We start from the raw sequence: 24687 nt of genomic DNA, 5'->3' as shown, positions 1-24687 counted from the left end.
CAAAGCATCATGGGCTTGTTACTAGCTACAACCTCAAAGATCATCTATCCCATACCCTCATTTCACAGAGGAAGGAACCAAGCTCAGAGAGCAGGTGTGAGTAGCCCGAGGTCACAGAGCAGTCCTGTAGCTGGGATTAGACCCCAGGTTTTCTGATTCTGGGCTAACAAGCCTGGGGTCCCTTCCACTACACTGTGATTGCAAGCTTTAATGAGGCTTGGGCTGTCCCAGAAGTGAACCCTTTCACATTTACACACATGAACACACACACACTTACACACTGTGCTTCTGTGTGGTAGTTTCACATTTGGGAACAGGGTGAAACGTTGATGGTCATGAAAGGCTTGGAGATCAGAAGAGCCTCCCTGCCCCTGGATTCCTTTTCCCAGTTCCACTGATCTGCAACCTCCAAGTTCTGCTTAATGGGAGGACAGCAGGCCCCAGAACAATGGGCACCTACTGCCCTAGCTCACCAAAGGTGGCCTGCATCAGAAAGCAAATGTCCTCATTTACCTGGGCAAAAGGCCTCTTTTAAGTAGAGAGGCCTTTGCCAGAAACAAAATTATAAGGAAATAGTTGGGCCCCACTACATTTGCTGGGCAGCCTTTGCTGAGTGCCTGCTGTGTGCCGGCATGGTGCTGTGTGCCACAGATGGTGCCCACACCTGAAGCAGGCTCTCCCAGCCGCCTGCAGCTTCTGCCCATGGGCTGGGCCTTCAGGACGCTACCACAGCCCAGCCAGGACCAAACAGGCAGCTCAATCTACTGTTCACTCAACAGGCTTCCCTTAAGAGGAGGAGAGGATGATTTGTGGAGGGGACAGGGACTGAAACTGCTCTCATCAAGGTTCCAATGACCTCTCAATGATCTACTGATGATTTCTGAATCATTTTCTTGTTTGATTCCTACTGTATCTGACGCATCCTTGCAACTCTCTCCTCACTTGGCTTTCATGACCCATTGTGTCCTGAGTCTTTCTTCTGCTCTGACAACTCCTGTCTGTCTCCTTTGCTGGGCCTTCTGTCCACTTCTTAAATGCTAGTCTTCTCCAACACTCTGCCCTTTGCTCCTTTCTCTTCTTACTTTACATACTTTTCCATTAACATTTCACCCACCCCTCTGATTTTTTTTCCCTTTTATGTGGATCCACTCTTCTGATTTTAACACCACAAATAAGCCAATAATTTCTAAATGTATACCTCTAGACTTAGGCTGTCCAAGAAAAATTCCTGTTTCCTCACATCTACCTATCCTATGTTCCCAGTGTTAGTTGGTAAACCACCAACCCAGTCTCTAAGCTAGAAACCTTGGAGACATCCATGACTCCCCCCTCTCCTCTGGCTCTCTGTCCTGTTGGTTCTACCTCTGAAACCTCTCTCCAGTGTACCCTTTCTTCTGCAGTCTCATGGCCATGGTCTTGGAGGTGGTATAGTATCTAGTGGTTAAGAACTCAAGCTTGGAGTTGGACTATCTGAGTTTGAATCTTGGCTCTACCATTTTTTACCTGTGTGACATTTCTAAGCTTCAGTTTCCTGATCTGTATTGTGAAGATTAAATAAGATGGTCCTTATAAGATGATACTGAATATAGTACCAGCATATAGTAAGCACTCAATGCATATTGACGTTGTGTTGGTCCATAACTCCGGTATTTGAGAAATACATCTCTACTAAGTTCCTGTTTCAAGCCCCTATTCCACTGGGAAGGTGGAAACAATGTGACTCAGCTTGGTTTGTCTCCTCTTTTCTGCCAGGTGGAGTCCAAGTTGGGGGAGGTGTTGGATGCTAAGACTTGAGCGAGAAGCCCATCTGGTCCTTGGCCACCCATTTACTATCCACTGACACTACCTTTCTTCTCATCCACCTGGCCCTTTCAGCCCCAGGGACCCTCTCCCAAGAAGAAGAGCGGGTATCTCATCCAGATACTTCCTTTCTGGCTGAATTGGGCAATTTCTGCGCAACTGTCTAAGGGCATACTGCCTAGCTCACTATGCAACTGATCCTTCTCAGGGTCCTGTACTCCCAGGGTCCTTCCCAGGAAGCAGGAAGTGGGACCTCTATCACCTGGGGCCACCAACATCTAGCTTCTCTCTACTTCCCCCCTGGTGGGGGTCAAAGGGGAGTCCCTTCTGATCTCAGGGAACACCCACTCTCTTCAAACTCAGGTCTCCCAAACAGTTTTGTTCCAGCCCTGAGTCTCCTCTGTTCCTCTGAAGGTTTGGATATTTTCTGTTTTCTGCCTCTTCACATCTCTCCCCTGAGGCTATGAGCCTAGGCTGCCTAGCTGCTTGAATGGGGTTCTGGGGGGAAGGGCAAAAGGAGAAATACCAGATGGGGAAAGCCTATTAGGTAATATACCAAAAAATATTTTTTCAGCATAGTTGTTACAATTATTTTTTATTAGTTCAGACCCTTACTATCTCTCACCTGTGCTACTGCAATAAACTCCCAATTGGTTTCTGTCCCTAGCCTCACCCCACTCCGAGCCTCTGCTGCAAAAGGAATCTTCCTAAAATATAAATCTGGCTCTGACCTATGTCTAAAGTGTTCTTTGGCTCATGATTGCTCCCCAGACCACATCCCAGCACTGTAGCGTGGTGCCCAAGGGCCTGCAGGATCTGGCCCTGTGCCGCTCCAGGCTTACTTCCTGCCTCTCCCTGGTTGAGCTTTGTTCTCCTATAAAACTGAACCGACTTTAATTTCCTGAACTCGTCTCCTTGCTCTTGCACATGCTGTTTCCACAGACTGAAATTCTCTCCTCCAATCTGATGAATTCTGGTTAACTTTTCAACCCAGATCAGCTGTCCCCTCCCTTAGGAAGTCTTCCTGTCCGTCACTGCTCTTAATCACAGCAATTACCTCCTCCCTCTGTGAATCATTGACCTCTGATTTATTTGACTATGTTTATCACTTATTCCAGAACAGAGGCTGCTTTAGGGCATTAACTGTGCTTATTTATCCCTGCATCCGCACCACCTAATTTAGCGCATAGCACCAAGTAGGCCCTCAAGATAGCAGGACCCAAGAATATTATAGGAAGCAGAACGGGGATATTGAAATGATAGAGGCAAGAGCAGGGGCAGGGGCTACTTGAAATAAGACCGTTTAGCAGCAAAGGAGCCCTGGAGGAACAGCAATCCAAGGTACCGCCTGATGGGAGCGCCTCTTTTCCCCTCGGTGTTACCTTTCTCCTTCCCACCTGGCGACGGGCCTCTGCAGCCTGGAACTACAAATCCCAGTGGCCCTTGCGGCACAGACCGGCAGTGTCCTGTCCTACTGCGGCTACGGTGAGGGGCGGTGGCCCAGCGGCGGGAGATTCAAACCTCGAAGAAGGAGGAACATGGAGGGGAGAGCAGCGGGCCCGGGCAGGGCGGTCTGTGAGTGCCAGAACGGGCCGAGGAGGGTCCAGCGGTGGTGCCCTGCTCGTGGGCTCGGCGGTCCAGGGAGAGGTTGGGGCGGGGGCTGGGCGCGGGGCCTGCCAGGCAAGGGCGGCGGGACTGTGCTCAGTGGGGAGGGAGCAGCCCGGACTCCTGCGGGCCGGAGTAAAGCTGTGAGCAGCGAAACGCCGCCCCCGCCCCCGACTTCTGTGCTGCGCTTCAAAGCGTACAAAGAGTTTCCTCCCTTATTCCCAAATTCTAAGGCTCCGGAGCTGGGAGAATGTAGACGGTCTGGATGGCCTCTTAAAATTCAGCAGTTACGATGGCTACCATACTTGTCAAGCGCTACCAGGGGACAGGACGCCTAAAGAGATGTGGGGGGCTCCTTCACTTTTTGATACCTCTTTGAGACAGTGCCTCTCCAACTTTAAATTGTCGTAATTACCTAGGAAGCTTGTTTAAAGTGCAGGTTCCTGAGCCATGTCCCGGAGCTTCAGCTCCAGTAGGTCTGGATGGGGGCCCATAATCTGCATTTATAACAAGCGCTGCTTGCTTCCTCCTCACCCCAGGTAACTGTGATACAGGTAGTCCATGAACCACACTTTCAAAAACACTGTTTTGGAGAGACTGGGGTCAGAAGGATGGGAAGGCAGAAAGGTTTCCATGTGACCTTCTGAATGAAAGGCAAAACCTGCTCTTACTTCCACCCCATTCCCTTGCTCTCCACTAGGATTCAAAAAGCAGAGTCCATGTTTACTGATCAGTTGAAGGAAAACTAGTTCCAGACCTGAGAAGGGCAGGAAGACTGATTTTTTTTTTTTTAAGACTCTGTGTGTGTACGAACAAAGTCCCGCCCATCTCTCACAGTCCTCAATTCATAACTCTGAGATGATGTCATTGACTTACTGGTTTATTTTCTGTGCTCAGCAACCAACACTTGTTCCTTGTATACTCCTTCGGAAGAACTGATGGATTTCCTGCTATTGGCCAGAGATTTCAAATCTAAACGTGGAGGGGGGTGTGTGTGTGTATGTGTACATGTGTGCGTGCTTTAACTTGCTTAACTGCCAATTCAAATAAGCCCTGCCCCTCCCTCAAATCATATTGCAGGGTATGCAATATAGGGAAATAAGATAAAGAGTGGGAATGACATTAAGTGCTGAATCAAAGATTGACTAAGCTATGTCTCCTTTCAAGCCCTCTGAGTTTATTTTCTTAGTGTAGCTTTCTCTCATCCTCTGATTTTGTGTTGTCTTCCCTAAGGAGACAAGAGAGATGGGGAGAGGAGGAAGGATAAAGGGAGGCTATGGCTAAGGCAGAATATCTCATTTAAGGGATTCCCTATTCTTGAGTTTGGGAGTCAGAGTATTGTCTATATTTTATTTAGCTTGGAGATTATTTTCCTCCTCAGGTGACCTATACCAAAAAAGGAAAGTAAAGATACCTTTGTGATCTTTTAAACTTCTCTGTCCTTCCTCTTAATCCCAAGTGAGTGGCCTTTGTCCCGTGGTTCCCTCTGTTGAACTGCCTTGTCCCCCTTTCTGCCTATTCATTCCTTAAGATTCTACTTATAGATAGAGCCCTTTGCTTCCTCTGCCGCTTCCATAGACTATTCATGGGCTATAATCACATTTATCACATTAGGTTGGAGTTTTTTAGTTACATGTTTTTCTTTTCTAATAATAATCTCTGTATTTCTTGAGAGTAGGGGTCCACTAGCCCAGTGCCTGACATAGAGGAGGTATTGAATGAATGAATGGCTGGTTCTGTTAAGCTGAGCCTCTGTGACAGTACCTGAGGAGGATGACACAAGTCCAGTTCTTGGAGAACTCAGAGTCTAACTAGGGATAAAATAAGGAGCTAAGTTCCCAGGCAAGGAGGGATCTGGACATCCCTGCCGGGAGGCACTGAGTGAAGGATCATGAAGTATATTTGGGGAGGAGGATGTCAGGAAGATGGCTGGAGAGGAAAGGGAAGGGACGCCTCTGGTACAGGAAGGATCCCCCTGTTAAAGGGTGGAGAGGCCATCCTTTAACAAGGTGCTGACTAGGATAGCTTTACTGGATGGGAGCAGAAGATTGGAGCCAGGGGTGTCCTGGGAAGAGCAGGATGGACATATGGGAGATGCTTCCGGTTTCTGAGCGGAGTTGCCTAAGTCTGTTAAGAAGAAGCTTCATTGCTGCGGCCTGGCCCTCTATCTAACGCTCCCTTCATTGACCTTCTCCTATTTACTCCTCAGATGAACGCCTCACAGCTGAGGAAATGGATGAGCAGAGGCGGCAGAACGTTGCCTATCAGTACCTGTGCCGGCTGGAGGAAGCTAAGCGGTAAGCAGAGGGACCGCCTCTTTCTGATCCCCCTTTGCCCCCTGCACACCCGAGGCACCTGCCCCCAAAGCAAATGCAAAAGGACAAGAGTCCATTCTGTGGGAAAAGGGAGATGAAATAGCATCTTTTTTTTTAGGACTTTATTTTTTTATTTATTTGTGTGTGTGTGAGGAAGATCAGCCCTGAGCTAACGTCTGCCAATCCTCCTCTTTTTTGCTGAGGAAAATTTGCCCTGGGCTAACATCCATGCCCATCTTCCTCCACTTTACATGGGATGCCGCCGCAGCATGGCTTGACTAGCGGTGCGTCGGTGCGCGCCCGGGATCCCAACTGGCGAGCCCCGGGCCGCGGCAGCGGAGCGCACGCACCCAACCGCTTGCGCCACCAGGCCGGCCCCAAGACTTTATTTTTTTAGAGCAGTTTTAGGTTCACAGCAAAATTAGGAGGAAGATGCAGAATGAGAGAAGGGAGCAGATTCAGTGTGGTTCAACAGTCAAATAAATGCATAACCAGACTGAGTGAGGTTATATCACATAACAGATAAGAGCCTTTTTAAGCCTCACTGAAGATGGACAGGTTCCGGATCTGTCAGGGAAGATTTCCTGGGGTGGGTCGGGGCTGAGGATTGGCCAATCCAGGTGTTTGGGGCCACTTAGGAGAAGGTGGGAATAGCCAGACGAAGGGCAGAGAGGGGAGTTGTGCATAGGGCAGGAACAGGAGGCAGGAGAGAGGCAGAGGCTGCTTAGGTGGAGAGAGGGAGGGAAGGTACTGTGGTTAGAATGAGCTGCTGTGCTGCCAGTGTGGGTGAGAAGGTGCTCTCATGCTTTCAGCTGGATGGAGGCCTGCCTGAAGGAGGAGCTTCCTTCCCCCGTGGAGCTGGAGGAGAGCCTCCGAAACGGGGTGCTGCTGGCCAAGCTGGGCCACTGTTTTGCACCCTCCGTGGTTCCCTTGAAGAAGATCTATGACGTGGAGCAGCTGCGGTACCAGGTGGGGAATAGTGGTCTCTACTTTCCACTTTCTTCCTCTCAAACTACCCCTCGTCCTCAAAGCTGTGAGGTAGGGGGACCATGTAATTTATTGTCCAAACCTGGATACTTTTGAGGATGAAAGGGGTGCTATTAATCATTGCTCGGAGACAGCAGGTATCAATTGGTGTCTCCCGCCAGGCGGTGTGTACCATCCTTTCCAGCAAGGGACACTTGCTAGGTGGGCCTCGAGATGCCGCTGATGTGAGAACCTCCAAGCAGACTTTTCTACCCACAGTCTACACTCAGAGGCTTGTGGGCTGTGCCACCCAGAAGCACTTCCTGGGCACACTGCCCCTTCCCTGTGCTCTAGCCAGCTCCACCCTCCTTTCCTTCCCCTCCCAGCTCTGGACTCCCCTTTTCTAGGAAGGCTTACTAAATTATTAATCCCACCCTGTGCCATGCTTCCCAGATGTCCCACTAGGTCATCCTTTCCTGATGCTTTCTGTCTGTCTGTGTGTTTGTCCTGGAGGGATGGGAAATTTGTAGGTCCTCTAGCTCCCCCCACCCCTGGAATCTCCAAGCTGTGGTCTGGGCTCTGCCCATGAGGAACCTGGAGAACTGTGGAAACGAGTTCTCTTCTCTTTCCTTCCCTTTCAGGCAACTGGCTTGCATTTCCGTCACACAGACAACATCAACTTTTGGCTGTCTGCAATAGCCCACATCGGTCTGCCTTCGGTAACACTGGGCCTCAAGATCGGGGTTCATCTTTACTCTTCACCAGCGCCCCCCCCCCACACACACACACTATCTCTCTGGGACCCTTTAGCCCCCATCTCCATGTGTCTTCTAAACTAACTGAATCTAAGAGTTTAAGTTCCTTGGGACTGTGTGTCTTTGAGCCAGTTACTTGGTCTCTGTTTCCACTTTCCTGTGGGTAAAAGGAGGTGAAGGCTCCCTGGCCTAGCCTGCGGTGTTCCCATTAGGCAGTGAGGCCCCTATGTTATATAGGAGACGGGGCTTACATTAGCCAGCCATCTTTCCACCAGAATTTCATAGCTTGAAATTCATGCCTGAGTGGTAGACTTGGAAGCGTAGGCCCAAGACCCCAATTGGACACATGTTGCATGTGCTCTCACTCTTTGTTTTTTTTTTTGTTTTTTGTTTTGTTTTGTTTTATTTATTTTTTCCCCCAAAGCCCCAGTAGATAGTTGTATGTCATAGCTGCACATTCTTCTAGTTGCTGTATGTGGGACTCAGCCTCAGGATGGACGGAGAAGTGGTGCCTCGGTGCGCGCCCGGGATCCGAACCCAGGCCGCCAGCATCGGAGCGCGCGCACTTAACCACCAAGCCACCGGGCCGGCCCTGCTCTCACTCTTTGAATCTCAATTGGTTTCTCAATTGTAACATGGGGAAAGTAATCCCTGCCCTGCCTACCTTATGAGGTTGTCAGGAGGATCACATGATCTGTGTGAATTCCCTTTGTGAATGGTAAAGAACTATACAAATTAAGGCATGATAGGATTCTACAATGTATGATTTCTTTCTGTTTTGTTTTTCTTCTCTATAGAAGAGAATTACAAGACAAGGGAATAGCAGTAAAGACAGATCCTGTGGTGGGAGGCAGGAGCACTAGAGGCCATGAGTCCTCAGTGGGGCTGGAATACTTTTAAGTCTTCAGATTTGGTCCTTTCTTATGAATCTAAAGTAACCAAGAGGGATTGAGGTTAGACCTCATTATAGTTGCCAAGTGGCATGGGAAGCCATACCTGGAGTGACTCAATTCTTAGAAGTGCCCCCACTGATGAGAGGCCTCTGGCTTGGAGACAAGATAACATGCTCTGACCCCTTTGTGGACCTTGGCAATGTATGCCTCATTGGGCCCTCTGTGGGAGTATGGCCAGCTCCCCAGCATGCCACCTTTCTGTCGAGAGTCCAAAGTGAGGGGCACAGGCTTGCTGTGTCTAGGAAGAATAGGGGCCTGTTTCTCCTGGAGAATATGCCTGCATAGTCTTTTTTTTTTTTTACTTTTTATTTATTTATTTATTTTTCCCCAAAGCCCCAGTAGATAGTTGTATGTCATAGTTGCACGTCCTTCTAGTTGCTGTATGTGGGACGTGGCCTCAGCATGGCCAGAGAAGCGGTGCGTCGGTGTGCGCCCGATATCCGAACCCGGGCCGCCAGCAGCGGAGCGCGCACACTTAACTGCTAAGCCACGGGGCCGGCCCTGCCTGCATAGTCTTGATAGACTTGTCTTAGTGTTTGGTTAATCTGGGGCTATGTGTCTATGGCTGGGTCTTGGCTTAGTATGTGTCCCTGGTGCTTTTCTTTTTTTTTAATTTTTTTGTGAGGAAGATCAGCCCTGAGCTAACATCTGATGCCAACCCTCCTCTTTTTTGCTGAGGAAGATTGGCCCTGGGCTAACATCCGTGCCCGTCTTCCTCTACTTTATATGGGACGCTGCCACAGATGGCTTGACAAGCAGTGCGTCAGCGTGTGCCCGGGATCTGAACCTGCAAACCACGGGCCACCAAAGCAGAGCACATGCGCTTAACGGCTGCACAACCAGGCTGGCCCCCCCAGTGCTTTTCTTTTATAGCAGGCTGGCTATAAGTGGCTGGGGAGACTGACCTAGAAGCCCCAGACAACAAAGGAGCTGAGGCTCCTTCCTCTCCAGGTTGGAGAGGAAGATCCATTCCTCAGCCCCTCTCTCCATATCTCATGCTGCTTAAAGATCTGCAAAGGCAGTAACTGGATGTTTCCCCTCCAGACCTTCTTCCCAGAGACCACAGACATCTATGACAAGAAGAACATGCCCCGAGTGGTCTACTGCATCCATGCACTCAGGTGAGAGCCCCAAACTTTCGTCATCTAGGTTCCTCTAGGTGGATGCAACCAATGATTGACAGCACAAGCATTGCAGCAGGAAGGATGGAGGTAGACCATAGGGAGCACTTCTCAGGAGAGTGAGGTTTTAGATTTCTGTAGTTGTGTTTGGATTTATGTGTATGTTTGTGGGCACATTTATGTGTGACCTGTGTGGGTGAAGGAAAAGGGCAGGCAGGAAAGGGTCTTCAGCTTGTGACTGGGGTACAAAAGAATCAGAATGAGACCCATCAAGTGTCACATGGCAGTCACTTCGTGTGAATGGTGAAGGCTGTTTGCTCTTACTCACAGCCAGCTACCTGCAACCAGTTGGCCAAGTCAGAAAGTGATTGACCAGTTCCTGTGTCCACCATGTCATTTCTTCCTGGCTTCATTTCCCATGGCCTTTCAAGCCTCTGTGCCTTGGCTCAGCGGGTCTCTGCTTGCTATGCCCTTCCCACCCTCCGTCTCCATCCAATGACCTGCTACTGCCATGTGCCTTTCTCTGTGAAGCCCCCCAATTTCCCTAGGCCTCCCACAGCATCTTCTTTACCTTCTATAACACTTGCCTCGGGCTGACTTACAATAACATCTCTCCCTGTGGATCAGGGCAGGTGCTGTGTGGTCTTCATCTCCAGGTCCCCATAGTATCTCTTGCAAACCCATTATGGGCAGCATGTCAAAGTGAATAGGCCCCAATGCCTTCTGTTCTTTCCCAGTCTCTTCCTCTTCCAGCTGGGATTGGCCCCTCAGATTCATGATCTATACGGGAAAGTGAAATTCACAGGTAAGCCCAGCTCCTTCCTCAACCACCACAGTCAGGGCAGGTCTTGGGGGTCCTGGGCCTGATGAAGGGCACCTGTGGTATCATTGCAGCCGAGGAACTCAGCAATATGGCCTCTGAACTGGCCAAATATGGCCTCCAGCTGCCTGCCTTCAGCAAGATCGGGGGCATCCTGGCCAATGAGCTCTCGGTGGATGAGGCTGCAGGTAGGGCCTGGGCTCTGCCCTGCTAGGGGTAGGCTCACCGAGAAAAGGAGGACTCTGAGCCTCACAGCCCTGGGATGGATTCTGGCTACCTCTCATCCACAGGCAGGGCCATCAGGCTACCTGGTTTGCCTGGCCCCTGTGGATGGAAAAAGGGGATGATGTCAGAGTGGCCTGCAGCTTGTTGTGCTGCAGCTGGTCTGGATTTGTTCTGGCCTCCTGACCTTGTTTCCATGCCCCCTCCCAGTCCATGCAGCTGTGCTTGCCATCAATGAGGCCGTGGAGCGAGGGGTAGTCGAGGATACCCTGGCTGCCTTGCAGAATCCCAGTGCTCTGCTGGAGAATCTTCGAGAGCCTCTGGCAGCCATCTACCAGGAGCTGCTGGCCCAGGCCAAGATGGAGAAGACTGCCAATGCCAGGAACCACGTAAGGAGGAGCCTTGGAGTGCAGGGGCTGAAGAGCTGAGTGGCCTGGAAAGTCTCTAGTGAAACCAAGACTCCTGCCTGTCCTGTCTCTAGATTCCAAAGTTGCTTAGAGAAATTATAACTTGTCAGTTATTTTAGAGAAATAGGAGGGGAACTCAGGAGAATAATGAGATTTCAGAAGACAAGACAGGAGAAGAGGTTCTGGGGGTATGGTTCTTCAGAGTGGCTGAGAGAGACTCTGGAATGTAGAACTGGATGAGATTGGACTGGAGATTCCAAAGGTTGGTGTTTGACTTAACTGTTTCAGTGCCAGGGGTTGGACTCCACGATTTCTCCAGATTCCTTCCCATCAGACTGACCTTTGGCCTTGGGAAGGCCTCCAGAAGGAGAAATAGGAATAGGCAGGGAGGGAGGAGTAGGAGAAGATTGGGTTGGTTTCCTAGGTTCCCCTCTCAATGCAGTTTTTGCAGGATGATGGAGAAAGCCAGGACGTTTATGACTGCTACCTTACTCAGGCTGAGATCCAAGGCAACGTCAACCACGTCAATGGTGAGAGAGAGGCCAGGAGGGGTTTGGGGGTGCTCTCAGGGTAAGCTCCTGCACGGGGAGGTTTGGGGAAGGCTCTCAGCCCAGAAGGCCCTATGGTCTCACTTGGGCCAACCCTTATCTCAGAGTCAAGGCAGTGTGTGCTCTGCTTTACGGCTATCAGTGTCTGGAGAAGTGGTCCCTGTCAAGGAGGCTTCTGTTTGAATGGAGATCCATGGGGAGGACAGAGGCAAATGGGCAGGCCTGTCAGCTCTTGCTACTGGGGGCAGTTGAACTGGGGTCCTTCGAGAAGGGGATGTGGAGAATGGATGGGGAAGGGAGAGATCAGGGCAGGAGGGGCTGCTTGAAGGCTCAGGATGGATGGGCCTCTGCCTCTTTGGGTCAGGATATCCTCAGGGTCTGGTGTGGTGAGATGGGAGAGCTGTGAGGATCAAGCTGGAGAATTTGGGCTGGGCCAATTGGGCCCTCGGAATCCAGGCGGCAGGGGTATGAGTAACTCTGGGCAGGCAGGAAGAGGGCAGATTCCTAGGGCTGGGCTGGGCATGGTGAGGGGTGGGCTTTCTCACACTGTGCATTATGGAGGCTTGGTCTTTTTCAGTCCATGGGGCTCTCGAAGTTGTTGATGACGCCCTGGAGAGACAGAGCCCTGAGGCCTTGCTCGAGGCTCTTCAAGACCCGGCCCTGGCCCTGCGAGGAGTGAGGAGAGACTTTGCAGATTGGTACCTGGACCAGCTGAGCTCGGACAGAGAGCAGAAAGCACAGGTCGGGCTCTGTCTATCGCCTGCTACCTCCCCTCTGACTGTGGGATGGGGGAGGGCCTCTTAAGCATCAGCACTGTCAATTCTTTGTATTCAGTAAGTGCTGACTACGTTTAAATGGTTAAATCACCCCAAAGCCTAATGGACTAGACTGATCGCTTCTACCTCTGAGAGTCTCTCAGACTGACTGGGGAGACCCAGGGGTAGTCCAATAGGGAGTGATATGCTCCCCCATTGCTGAACTGGGTCCTCAACTTAGCAATCTTATTTTCAATACTGTTGACTGTCTCCCTGACACTATTTATATTTGTGCTGCTTCTGTTGTCATTTCAGACACTTGCTGGTAGTAAAGAGCCAGAGGTTAGAGATGGGTTAATAGGGATGGGTGGGCCAGGCTAGTCTGCCTAAAGGGGAGAGGCAGGATTGAGGGTGGGTGACCAGGTAGACCTGAGAGTGCAGGCTGGCAGCTCCTAAAGCATATTCACGGCCCCAGGAGGACTCTCTTCTGCATCCCTTCCCTCTTCCAGGATCTGGGCCTGGTGGAGCGTCTGGAAAAGGAGGAGGTCCAAGCTGGTGTGGCTGCAGCCAACATGAAGGGTGATCAGGAACAAGCCAGTAAGTCATCTCCAGGCTGAGGCCTGGCCTAGGTGTATCGCTGGCTCTTGGAAGAGCATCTAACCCCTGTGCTGGCTTCTGTGTAGGGCAATGCAAACTGCTGCCCAATTTTCAAGCCTGGCAAGGGACTTCTCCCCTCATCTAGTGTGCCCTATTCCTGCTGCCTGCAGGGACACTGCGGATAAGTTCATTCAGGCTTTAGAGATAATGGCAGTCAGGACTTCACTGAGCTGGACTCCTGGAACAGGCAGTTTCCTTCTAGGTTCTTCCCTGTATTTTGACAGTTTCAACCTTGAGTTCCTTTGGCTTCTGAAATGTAGTGGTTTCCCAGATAAGAGAGAAACTCATGATACAATGCAGTTTCCCTTAAAAACATCATATAGGGCTGGCCCGGCGGCTTGGCGGTTGGGTGTGCACACTCCGCTACTGACGGCCAGGGTTCAGATCCCGGGCGCGCACCGATGCACTGCTTCTCTGGCCATGCTGAGGCTGCATCCCACATACAGCAACTAGAAGGATGTGCAACTATGACATACAACTATCTACTGGGGCTTTGGGGAAGAAAAAAAGGAGGAGGATTAGCAATAGATGTTAGCTCAAAGCCAGTCTTCCTCAGCAAAAAGAGGAGGATTAGCATGGATGTTAGCTCAGGGCTGATCTCTCTCACAAAAAAAAAAAAAATTATATAAAAATACAAGTCTTTATTAAAAGAATGCGAGTTAGTAATTGTCTCCCTCCAAGAGGATCAATCTGGATCACAGGAATGAAGAGAATTAGAGTGCCGTGGGACCACGCGGCAGCCTGTGGACACTAGACCTGTTACAAGTGCTTGACTCTGTCTTGACTTGCTGTTGGGTTTTGAGGTTGTGCCCCAACCATTCACCTTTGTCCAACAGAGCTCTCAGATGCTAGCTCGCACAGCCCCCGGCCACTGCTGGCTAACTGCTTGCTTATCACTCAGTTCATTCCTGTTGCCAGAGTAATCCCTCGAGCACAGATCTGATCTTATTTTCCTCGTTGAGTATCTTCAGACCTTCATGGGTTCTTCCACTGTATATCCTAGACTTTAGTCCCATCTCCTCAGTGTGGCAGGTAAGACCTTTCGAGTTATCCCCATCCCTTCTCTTCACATTCCACCCAGCCCAGCTGAGCCAGAAAACCTGTTCTTCCTTGATTGCCCCAGCCTCTCCCACTGGCAGGCCTCTGGATTACATTTCTCCCACATTTTCACCTGTTGAAAGCAGATGAAAAGATCCTCCAGAGCAGCCTCAGATGCGTCCTCCTCTGGGAAGTCTTCCTACTCTCTCCCACCAGAATCCCCCCTCCCTTCATGCCATAGCATTCTGGGGGAAGGGAAGTCCCCCAACATGGCATTGACAGCAATGCGCTGTATCTTCGTATCATTATTTCTCCCCAGTAGATGGTGCACTCCTTGATGCCAATGCCCATATCTGCTTGGCATTGTATAAGCCCCAGCGTTTGAATGCTAAAACTACATCAATGTACCATGGCCCTTTTTTAGTTTACTCCTGTCCTCTGCAGCCCAAATGGCTCCACCTCAGAGCTGGTTCCTTGTTCCTCTGTGCTGTCGTCAAGATTTGGTCCCTGGAGCCCCTTACTAACCTCATCTTAGTTATGCTCCATAGCCTCCTGTCAATCTTGTGCTCACCACCTTAGGATCTCACTTCTGCCATGACAGCCACTCCATGTTACCTGCTGAGCTGCTCAACTTCTAGGCCTGACAAATTGCTTCTTCCAGAGCCTCTTCTTAAAGCGACCCAACCCCTTTTCCTCCTGAACATTTAGAAACACATTTTGAACCTAGCAGAATAGTTTTCAAGAGCAGCTACAAAGCCATTTCCACTCAGAGATGCCCAGTGGAGCCTAGTTAGCCCGGACAGTAGAAATGGCACTGAATGCCCAGCCCGTGCAGCCTCTCTCCTTCCTCCCCTGCAGTGCTCCAAGCTGTGGGAAGGATCAACAAAGCCATCCAGAGGGGAGTGCCAGCTGACACTGTGAAGGAGCTGATGTGCCCTGAAGCCCAGCTGCCTCCAGTGTACCCCTTTGCCTCGGCTGTGTACCAGCAGGAGCTGGCAGTGCTCCAGCGGCAGCAGCAGGGGGTAAGCCCCAGAAATAAGGGTCCAGCTCCCGGGTTCCCAAGCAGCTGGAGGGATCAGGGCAGTCAGTCCAGAGGACTGTCCGAGGGCGCTCTTAGATGCTGGCAAAAGATAAGGGGAAGGAGGAGAGCTACTATCCTTGCTACCCTGAGCATATTATAATCGCCAATACCCTTGAGCAAACCCTGCTTTACACACTCATTTAATCCTGAAAAGAACCCTATAAGGTAAGTAGTATCATTTCCACTTTAGAGACGAGTAAACTGAGATGCAGAGGTTAAGTAACTCGTCCAACTCAGCTGTAACTGGCAGTGCGGAGTGAATGCACTTGAAGCCCGTGCTTTTAACCACTCTGATGTCCCACCTCACCCCAGTCCTTCAGCTTCTCTGACAGTGAGATGATAGGGTTCCCCTTAGGGACTACCCAGTCTGTTGGAGGAGTTAGAATATACTTGAGGGTCCAGACAGAGACAGGGAGGGAAGAATAGATGATGTAAGTGGAAGATGACTTCAGACCAGGGAAATGGAGGGAGCAGAGCTAGGGGTAAGGCTGGGAAGGCTTCTTGGAAGAGAGGAGACTCAATAGAGAATCATACCCACAGCAGGCATTTATAGAGCATCGACTCCAGGCACGACCCTCAGGAAGGGCTCAGTCTCAACACAGGAGACTATAGTACAGGGAGCATAAAATCAATGCTAAGAGTAAAGCACAGTGACTGAGGTTGTGGACTTGAGAGCCAGACGGCCTGAGTTAAATTCCGGCTCTGCTCCTTCTAAGGAATGTGACCGTGGGCAAGTTATTTATCTTCTCTGCCCCTCAATTCAGGTATAAAATGTGAACAATAGTATGTTTACCTCATGGGATTGTTGTGAGGATTAAACAAGTTAACATATGTGCTTAGAAACCAGCCTGGCATGTAAGTTTTAGCTGCTACTATTGTTGTTGTTATTATTATTATTATTATTATTATTATTATTATTATTCACAACTTATTATTCTGTTTGTAGAGGACAGGAAGGGTGCTCCAGACAGAGGGAATAGCATAAGCAGGTGTTTGAAAAGGAGAAGCCTGAGCAGGGAAACACGTCCAGGGCCTCTGGGGTGTATGGTGCAGCATGAAGGTGCTCTGCACGCTTTATCTTCCTCTCTGTGTGCCAGGGGCCTAGTGCAGTTCTTGATGAGTGGTAGGGACCAGAGAGGAGCTGAGAGAGCTCGCTGGTTGAGTGTAGGCTCTGGAATCAGGCAGCTTGGTTTCACTCACATTACTTGACTATGGGCTCATCTGTGAAATGGGGATATTAATACCTACCTCATTGGCTTGTTATGAAAATTAAATGATAATGTGTGTGAAGTACTTATACACTGAGCACAGTAAGTATTCTCAAGTATTAAGTATGATTAATTGTTAGTGAATGAGTCAGGCCATTAGGGTTTTGGGATAGAGACTCTGGGATGTAGGAAAGTCTTGGGGGCAGGATGGCAGGTAGGCCCCCAGACCCTTCACCAGCCCACTTGGGAATCAGCCTTCCCCTCTGTTGTAGGAACTTGGCCAGGAGGAGCTCTTCGTGGCCGTGGAGATGCTCTCAGCTGTGGTCCTGATTAACCAGGCCCTGGAGGCCAGGGATGCCAGCAGCTTCTGGAACAATCTGGTGAACCCCACCACAGGCCTGGCCGAGGTGGAAGGAGAGAATGCTCAGCGGTGAGACAGGTTTAGCCACATGTTGAGAGTGAGGGGATAGAGGGAATGTAGCCAAGACTCTGAGTTCTTCCGCTTGGAGATTAGCCTTCTGTGTGATGCCCTGTTCTGGGGCCCAGGCCCACCCTCTGAGTCTGTTCATGGTGCCTTGGCCTGTGTTTCCTCCTGGGAGTGGGTGAGTTCACAGTCTTGCCCCTTTCCTCCATTTGTTCATTCTTTCATCGCAAAGGTTTGAGTACCCACTCATGTCAGACACTATTCTGGGTGCTGGGAAACAACAGTGAACAAAAAAAGTTCCTGCTCTCATCACACTCACATGCTAGTGGAGGGAGACAGACAAAGAACAAACGTGTCAGATGATTAGAAGAGGAGAAGAGCTCTGGTGAAAAATAAAACAAGGCAGAGGGGAGAGAGGGTGGGGACGTGGTGGGGCGGTTTGTCTATTTTACAGAGCATGGTTGTGGAAGGCCTCTTTGTAAGGGGGTCATTTTGAGAGAGACCTAAAGGGCAGAAGTGATTGCCACGAGGCTGTCTACGGCATAGATCCTGAGAAGGAAGCGTGCTTGGTGTGTTCAAAGAACACCAGGAAGCCAGTGTGGCAGAGCAGAGTGAGGAAGGGGGAACAGCAGGAGATGAAGTAGCAGAGGCCAGACCGTGTAGGCCTCTGGCTTTCACTCCGAGTGAGGAAGGAAGCCACGGGAGGGTTCTGAGTGAGGAGGGAGATGAGCTGACCTACTTTTAACAGGATCACTCCGGCTGCTGTGCTGAGAATCGACTGCAGGGTTAGAAGGGGAGAAGCAGGGAGACCTGTTAGACGTCTGTGGAGGAATCCAGGCAAGAGGGGACAGAGGCTTGGCCTAGGGCGGTAGCAGTGGAGGTGGTGCAGAGGAGTCAGATTTCAGATATGTTCTGAAAGCTGAACAGGCAGGATTCGGTGATATAGTGGATATGGCGCGTGAGAGAGAGTGCAGTTGGCTATAACTCCAAGATTTTTGGCCTGAGAGGTTGGAATGAATTTTTACCAAGAGAGGAAAGACAGTGTGAGATGCAGGTTGAGTGGGGGAATCAGGAGTTCAGATGTGAGCTGTTGGGTTTGAGCTGCTTATCAGGCATTCCCGTGGAGATGCTGAGGAGGCAGCTGGGACTGATAAAGGGGCTAGAGGGGTGCTTTGGGGAGTTCTTGTAATATTGTGTTTGAAGCCGTGAGATTAGGTGAGATCACCTAGGATATGAATATGGAGGGAGAAGAGGTCTGAAAACTGGGCCTTGGGATGCTCCGATGTTTAGAGGTCAGAGAGGAACCAGCAAAGGAGGCTTAGAAAGAGCAACCTGTGTGGTGAGAAGAGAAGCAGGAGAATGTGATGTCCTGGAGGCCAAGCGAGGAAAGTAGTTCAAAAGTTTCCCCTGACTTCTAGCTGATGATACACTCCTCACTTCCCTCTCTCACCCTCCTGCCAGTTACTTCGATGCTCTGGTGAAGCTGCGACAGGTGGGCGGAGTTGATGGGACCTTCTTGAGCTGGAATGACCTGCAGGCCACTGTGAGCCAGGTCAATGCCCAGGTCCAGGAAGAGACTGATCGTGAGTGGAGTCCGGGACTGGGGGAAGACGGCCCAATGCAGGCAGCCCCATCCCTTAGCCATAAGTCTGGGCCTCTGCCTACCTAGATCTCTCTTTCCCAGAGGTCCTTGCGCTCAGCCTCATCAATGAGGCCCTGGACCAGGGCAGCCCTGAGAAGACCCTGTCTGCCCTGCTGCTTCCTGCGGCTGGCCTGGACGATGTCAGCCTTCCTGTTGCCCCTCGGTACCATCTCCTCCTTGTGGCGGCCAAAAGACAGAAGGCCCAGGTGAGGTTTGGGTGGGCCGGGTTGATCACTGGAACAGGAAGAACATCCCCTGTGGGTAGAGCTGTGCCCAGTATGCACCCCAGGAGAGCCCCAGGCTGAGGGACACAGTCCCTTCTGGGGGTAGGGGGCAGGAGGGGTTCCAATCTAATGAGGAGAGATGGCCCGCATTGCCAGCACTGGACAGAGCTCTAGTTGGCAGCACAGAGAGAATGGTGGAGGCCTTGTACACAGGAAGAGCACAGGCATGGAAGCCAGAGAACCTGGGCTGAATTTTCTGCTCTGACACTTAGTGATCATGTGACCTTGAGCAAATCCCTAATGTCTCTGAGCTCTACTTATTCATCCATAGAATACTACCTGCCCTGGTCCTACCTACCTCCTGGAGTGGGGGTAAAAATCAGATGAGTTGAAGAATGTGGCAGGGTTTTGAACCTGTAACACCCTGAGTATGTGGCCGTGTAGAGAGTGGTTCAGGGCTAAGACTCCTGGCCCAGAGTTTGCATCCTGGCAGGCTGAACCCTGCACGTGTTACTTACCCTCTCTGCCGTAGTTTCCTTGCCTACAATATGATAATGGTGAACTTATCTCAGAGTTATGGGGTTTAACTGAGATAATATGAGAGTAGAACTAGCTGACATTGATAGTGTCCTCACTCTGTGCCAAGCATTGTTTTACGTGCCTTATAAACGTTCCTAACAAAGTGCTTTAGAATACTGCCTGGCACATAGTGCTTATTAAAATGCTAGTTTAGAAAGTCCACTCTATTAATGAGCAGAGTTGGGAGGGAGAAGTGTCTGGGGTTGGGGTTGGGTGAGGCCAGGGAGCTAACAAGCCTGACAACGTGGCAGGCACAGGCTCACTTGACCTGTGGTCGCATGTAATCTACCCAACACCTTGTGTGGTAGAGGAGTGTGGAGCAGGAATGGGAAGGAGAAGGTGGAGCTCAGGGTCAGGATCAGCCTGAGAAGGTGTGAATTGAGGCAGAGGGGAAGGGGGAGTAGGGGCAGGGAGGTGGAGCCTCCAGTGTGTGCTCTCCCTGACGTGGCTGAGGCACAAGGGCAGGGAAGTGAGCTGTTGAGAGGGTGGTGGATACCAAGGGCTACAGTTTGGTTCCACTAGGCAGCTAGGCCTGGGAACCTGGGGAGACCAGCCTGGGTTCTCATCTTTTCCCATCTGCCTCAATTTACCAGGTGACAGGGGATCCTGGAGCTGTGCTGTGGCTGGAAGAAATCCGCCAGGAAGTGGTTAGAGCCAACCAGGACACAAACACAGCTCAGAGAAGTAAATGGGCCGGGGTAGTGGCGTAGCAGTGGGAGTGGAGGGGAGGGAAGGAGATGCGGACTCAGCAGGAGCCCAGATAATCAGGTAGCCTCCCCAGTCACCTCCCTATCCCTTTCCCCTCACTGGGGAGGTGGGCCAGAGTCAGAACAGGAGGATTGCTGCTTGGACCGCAGGATGGATTTCCTAGCAGTCAGCTGGGCAGGAAACCCTCAGGAGTTAAGAGCCCGTAGCCCATCTGCTGCCTTCTTCTATGCCTTCCTGTGGGCACTTCTCCCTGCAATGTGAGCATGTGAAATCAGGTGGTGGCCAAAAATCCATCCCATTTTCTGCTGGTAGCTTGAGTTTGGGTTCCAGCAATCAGCCCTGGCTAGAGAACGTTTAGTCTTGAGGGTGCAGAAGAGGGGTTGGCTTTGAGGAAAAGTAGGCAGGATCAGTGCAAAGAGACACTGGTGTTCTGGTGTAGGGTGCTGATGGTGTTAGTTCCCAGTGCCTGGAGTCCCTCTGTCCATCTGCCTGTCTGTGAGTGCCTGGAAGGCAGGTACTGCATCAACCACCCCCTCCTTCTTGGACTTTATCCTCCTCCTAAGAAGCTGTCCTGAGGTTCTCTGCCCATATCCTGCCTTTGAGCTTCTGTCCGAGCTGACTTTGCTTTTACCAAGCCCCAGCCCTGCCCCGCGCTGCCTCCTTCCAGGAAGCGTTCCATGACTGCTACCTTTTCCTCCAAGCATAGCTATGTGCAGCTTCTTTTCATCTGTGTCTGCCTCCATCCTGGGATGTTCCCTGTCACTTCCATCAGACGGGGTGTTTTTGTCCTCCTCCTCTGAATCTCTCCCCAGTGGACAGGACAGGGCCCATGGGAGGGACTCAGGGAAGGACTGACCACTCCCTCCTGATGCCCCTGTCAGTGGCTCTTGGTGTGGCCGCCATCAATCAGGCCATCAAGGAGGGCAAGGCAGCCCAGACAGAGCGGGTGTTAAGGAACCCCAGCGTGGCCCTCCGAGGGGTGGTTCCTGACTGTGCTGCGGGCTACCAGCGAGTCCTGGAAAGTGCCATGGCAAAGAAGCAGCGCCCAGGTAATGGCCCCAGCCTGACCCTCCACTCCTCTGCCTGCCCCAGCCACCTCTTGCCTCCTCTGAGCCTTCTCTGCTTACTTGGCTTCTGCTTAGGGGACACAGATTACTGGGTTCAACATGACATGAAGGATGGCACCGCCTACTACTTCCATCTGCAGACCTTCCAGGGGACCTGGGAGCGACCCCCGGATTGCCGTCTCAATACCTCCCACCTGACTCGGGAGGAGATCCAGGTTGGCAGGGCCCCTGTAAGGGAGGGGGATCATGGATGGAGGTTCCCTGTGGGAGAGGCTCCTACCCACCAGGACACCACAGTCTCTCTCTCCTGCCTCCACAGTCAGCCGTCACCAAGGTCACTGCTGCTCATGACCGCCAACAGCTCTGGAAGGCCAACATCAGCTTTGTCATCCAGCTCCAGGCCCACCTCCGCGGCTTCCTGGTTCGGCAGAAGTTTGCTGAACATTCCCACTTTCTGAAGACCTGGCTCCCAGCAATCATCAAGATCCAGGTGGCAGGCTCTGGCTTCCTAAGTCTTCAGGGCCTGGCCTCCTCTGAGCTTCAGGATTTCCTTCCTACTTCCTTTTTGCTCAGTAGAGTTAGGATGCTCTTTTGGCCTATGAACGGTAGTGGCTAAGAGCATGAATTCTGGAGCCCAGACTCCCTGGGTTTGAATCCCAGCTCTACCACTTATTAGCTGTGTGACCTTGACAAGTTACTTACTCTTTCGCAGTTTCCTCATGTGAACAATAGGAACCTGAAAATTGTAGCACGCACCTTATAGGGTTGTTACCAGGATTCAGTGAGATAATATCTAAAGTGCTTCTAAACAATGCCTGGCAGATAGGCAAGAACATGGTGTAAGTGCTAGTTACTATCATCATCACTATCCAGAGGGTTCAGGGTACAAAAGTGGCTTTTAGCTCCCTGAGGGGAGACTGGAATAAGATTTAGTAAGACATCAGGTTTAGACACCAGGAGGACTTCCTGACTGGAATAGGAGTGGTAAAGAGGTGGTAGTGGTTAAACAGAAAAGGGCTGCGATCCCTTAGGGACAGAGCTTCTACCTCTTCTCTCCAGCCAGCCCTTTCTGTTTTTATAATTCCAACCTGTGGATGGTCCAGTGTGGCCTCTGAGACCGACCCATGAGTAACTGGGACACGAGGCCAACTGGGAAGATAGGCCTCAAGCCTGGGTACTTTAGAAGCCAGGAAAGATGGGAGTTGAGCAGAGACCTCCCCGGGTAGATGTGACCTGGTGGGCCTCGTGGAGAAGTTGGCAGTGTAAAAATGCTTTGTTTAATAAACATCTCTGAATGCCTGGTATCTGCAAAGGCTGCCCCTTGGCACTGGGCAAGGGAGGGAGATGGGTATGAGACACCAGATAAGGGATCACGTCTCTCCCCTCGCAGGAACTGGAGTACAGTTATGTTAGACGTTGTGATAGTAGGGACACAAAGACAACCAGAGAACGCTGAGGGAGACAGATGCATGGGCTGAGACTGGCAGATGGCCCTCGATTATGGTCTAGGACGTGTGGGGTTTGGGAACTGAAAGCTCAAGCTTTGGAGTTAGAGACTGGAGTTTGCCTCTGGGTCCTACCACTTCCAGGTACTATGACCCTGGGCACCTTACTTAAGCCCTCGCCAACACTCAGTTTCCTCATTCATGATGACAGTACCTGCCTCATATGTTGACTGTAAGGATTAAGTAGGAAAATTACATATAGCACTTAGTGCAGTAAGCGCTCCATTGGTGATAGCCATTATGAGATGTTAAATTTCAGGGCATTGGTCCCAGAACTCAATACAGAACCTTAGTAATCAGCATTTAGTGGTCTGAATCATGGGGAGTCCTCCCTCCTGAGTGAGACTGGAATTTCACACCAACTCCAAGGAGCTGAAAAGCCACGCGAACAGTGGGAGAGGGGATAGAGTCAGAGGGTGCATTTGCTGTCAGTCCTGGAGCTGTGCAGGCCCTGGCCTGGGTCCCTGGAGACAGAGAAAGGGAGAGGTGGCGCAGAGCCTCAGGCCGCTTGCCCTCTAGCTCTGGGGAAGTGAGAGTCAGAAATGAAGCCACTCAGGTGTGCTGAGACTTTAAATCTCTCCGGAAAGCTCTGACTCTGGCCGGGACCCCAGTCGGCGTCCTAAACTGTAACCAATCCAGATTGGGAGGGCTCTTCTTTAAGGAGGAGCCACGTGGGGGTGGGTAGGGGGTAAGAGCAGAGAGGAGGCCCCTCTACCTTTCACTACAGCAGCTGTCCAGAGGGTATCTCAGGCAGTACCTGGAGTGGGAGAGGAAGAAGTGCTGAGGAAAGGCATGGAAGTGGGGCGGCCTGGCCTCTAGGCTCCAAGATGGACAGCGGTGTCACGGGGCCAAGCTGCCTCTTTTACACCCTGTCCCAGCAGGGGGACAGTGTAAGCCTGAGGGGAAATCCTGGCCAGGAGAGCTGGCTTTAGGAAGGGCTGGGGGGACAGTTGGCTGAAGGGGGATGCTCTTAACACACCAAACTGTGACAACGTCAGTGGTAGAGTATCCTCCAGGGCCTGAGTGCCTGGGAGAGGTTCGACAGGCCCTGAAAAACAGGAAGGATTTTGGTGGGTAGAGATGGGGGAAAGGGTTGTTGCAGGTGGTGCCTGAACAAAGGTTCAGGGGCAGGAAATCATAAGTCTTGTTTAGAAGAAAGTGAAATGTCTGATGTGGCTAGAATCCTTGAGAAAGAAGGACCAGTGGAAAGTCAGATGGGGGGAGGGGGTCAGGCGGTTGAGAACTCTTGGAAACTGAGGCTGGGAGAGACATAGTCCAAGTGGTGCTTTAGGAAAATTCATCTTACACAAGCTTGGGGTGAAAGGGAAGAAGCCCCTAGGAAAGAGACCAAAATGGAAGGGAGCCATGAGATTTGTGTTTGAGTGACCAAAGGGGATGTGATTTAGGTTGGAGATGGTCATTTGGACCTTTTGCAGCAGACCAGTCAGTCTGATGAGACTGACAGCTGAATTGCTTACTGAATTACATAGGGGTCGGGAGCTGGATGGTGTGGTTGTAAAGAGAAGCACGAGTTATGAGGGCTTTAGTGACCTGCTGCCTGTTGGCAGAGATGGTGGGCACACCGCTCTGTGCCTGTACACACTTTCCATCCATGCCACCGTGTGCCTCTCCAGACTGTGCATGTGAGGGAGATGGAGTGTCTGATAGTGTGGAGGTGACCTCTATATGGGTGTTTGAGTGTATTTTGGGGGGATATGGTACATGCTTTGGTGAAGTTGGTGAGTAGGTGTATGCTTTATTAATAGCTTTGAAGCTTGTATCTTACAGTTGAGTTTCTGTGAGGAGGTGTTGGTTAGCATGGTGTGTGTTTGTGTGATGCATGCATGCGAGTGCAGGCTGGGACCAGGGAGTGTGGCAGAGGGCATGGTTAGCTACGTGCAGACATCTGGTCTCCCCCGTGAAGCTGGAAGTTCTTTGAGAACAGGGCCAGTTTCCCCTTCCCCCTCTACTTGTCTGCTCCTGCCCTTCCCTGGAGAGCCCAGGGTGAAGCTTTTCCCACAAGCCTCTTAGGTCAACAGAGACCAGCTGGGGTTACCTCTTTTTCTCTCCTAATGCGCAGGCTCACTGGCGGCGTTACAGGCAGCGGAAGATTTACCTGGAACGGCTGCAGTATTTAAAAGCAAATGTAGACACCATAATCAAGGTAGCTATCATGATTGGGCGGGTTCCTGTCTCTCTTGAAGGACCCTCTGAGAACAATTTTTTAGTCCTCTCACCTCCTTGTGACCTCTGGAGATGGTTGAATTGGCCTGGGTCTGAGGACAGG

At 51.1% G+C, this 24687-nt stretch overlaps 1 protein-coding gene across 4 annotated transcripts in view; it reads left to right on the top strand.

Annotated features, from left to right (window-relative positions):
* Nucleotides 1–3265: 3265 nt before the first annotated feature.
* IQGAP3 (IQ motif containing GTPase activating protein 3) overlaps nucleotides 3266–24687 on the top strand; it is a 38243-nt gene continuing 16821 nt past the window's right edge. Inside the window, exons 1-20 of one of the 4 annotated variants that reach the window (XM_058539460.1) lie at nucleotides 3267–3375; nucleotides 5615–5702; nucleotides 6533–6689; nucleotides 7328–7405; nucleotides 9439–9515; nucleotides 10253–10320; nucleotides 10410–10523; nucleotides 10768–10946; nucleotides 11407–11494; nucleotides 12090–12253; nucleotides 12777–12864; nucleotides 14821–14984; nucleotides 16524–16681; nucleotides 18137–18258; nucleotides 18360–18523; nucleotides 19714–19804; nucleotides 20710–20877; nucleotides 20971–21110; nucleotides 21215–21385; nucleotides 24481–24564. In XM_058539460.1, coding sequence (XP_058395443.1) covers nucleotides 3339–3375; nucleotides 5615–5702; nucleotides 6533–6689; nucleotides 7328–7405; nucleotides 9439–9515; nucleotides 10253–10320; nucleotides 10410–10523; nucleotides 10768–10946; nucleotides 11407–11494; nucleotides 12090–12253; nucleotides 12777–12864; nucleotides 14821–14984; nucleotides 16524–16681; nucleotides 18137–18258; nucleotides 18360–18523; nucleotides 19714–19804; nucleotides 20710–20877; nucleotides 20971–21110; nucleotides 21215–21385; nucleotides 24481–24564 — 2400 coding nt within the window. In that variant the 5' untranslated portion in view covers nucleotides 3267–3338. Of the gene's footprint in view, nucleotides 3376–3429; nucleotides 3448–5614; nucleotides 5703–6532; nucleotides 6690–7327; nucleotides 7406–9438; nucleotides 9516–10252; nucleotides 10321–10409; nucleotides 10524–10767; nucleotides 10947–11406; nucleotides 11495–12089; nucleotides 12254–12776; nucleotides 12865–14820; nucleotides 14985–16523; nucleotides 16682–18136; nucleotides 18259–18359; nucleotides 18524–19713; nucleotides 19805–20709; nucleotides 20878–20970; nucleotides 21111–21214; nucleotides 21386–24480; nucleotides 24565–24687 lie in introns of those variants that run through there. The other 3 variants (XM_058539461.1, XM_058539462.1, XM_058539463.1) reach the window with 3 other exon arrangements.

Source organism: Diceros bicornis, chromosome 4, assembly GCF_020826845.1.
Source record: "Diceros bicornis minor isolate mBicDic1 chromosome 4, mDicBic1.mat.cur, whole genome shotgun sequence".
NCBI lineage: Eukaryota > Metazoa > Chordata > Mammalia > Perissodactyla > Rhinocerotidae > Diceros > Diceros bicornis.
Note: the sequence above shows the minus strand (reverse complement) of the source record. Positions and strands in the feature narration are given on the sequence as shown.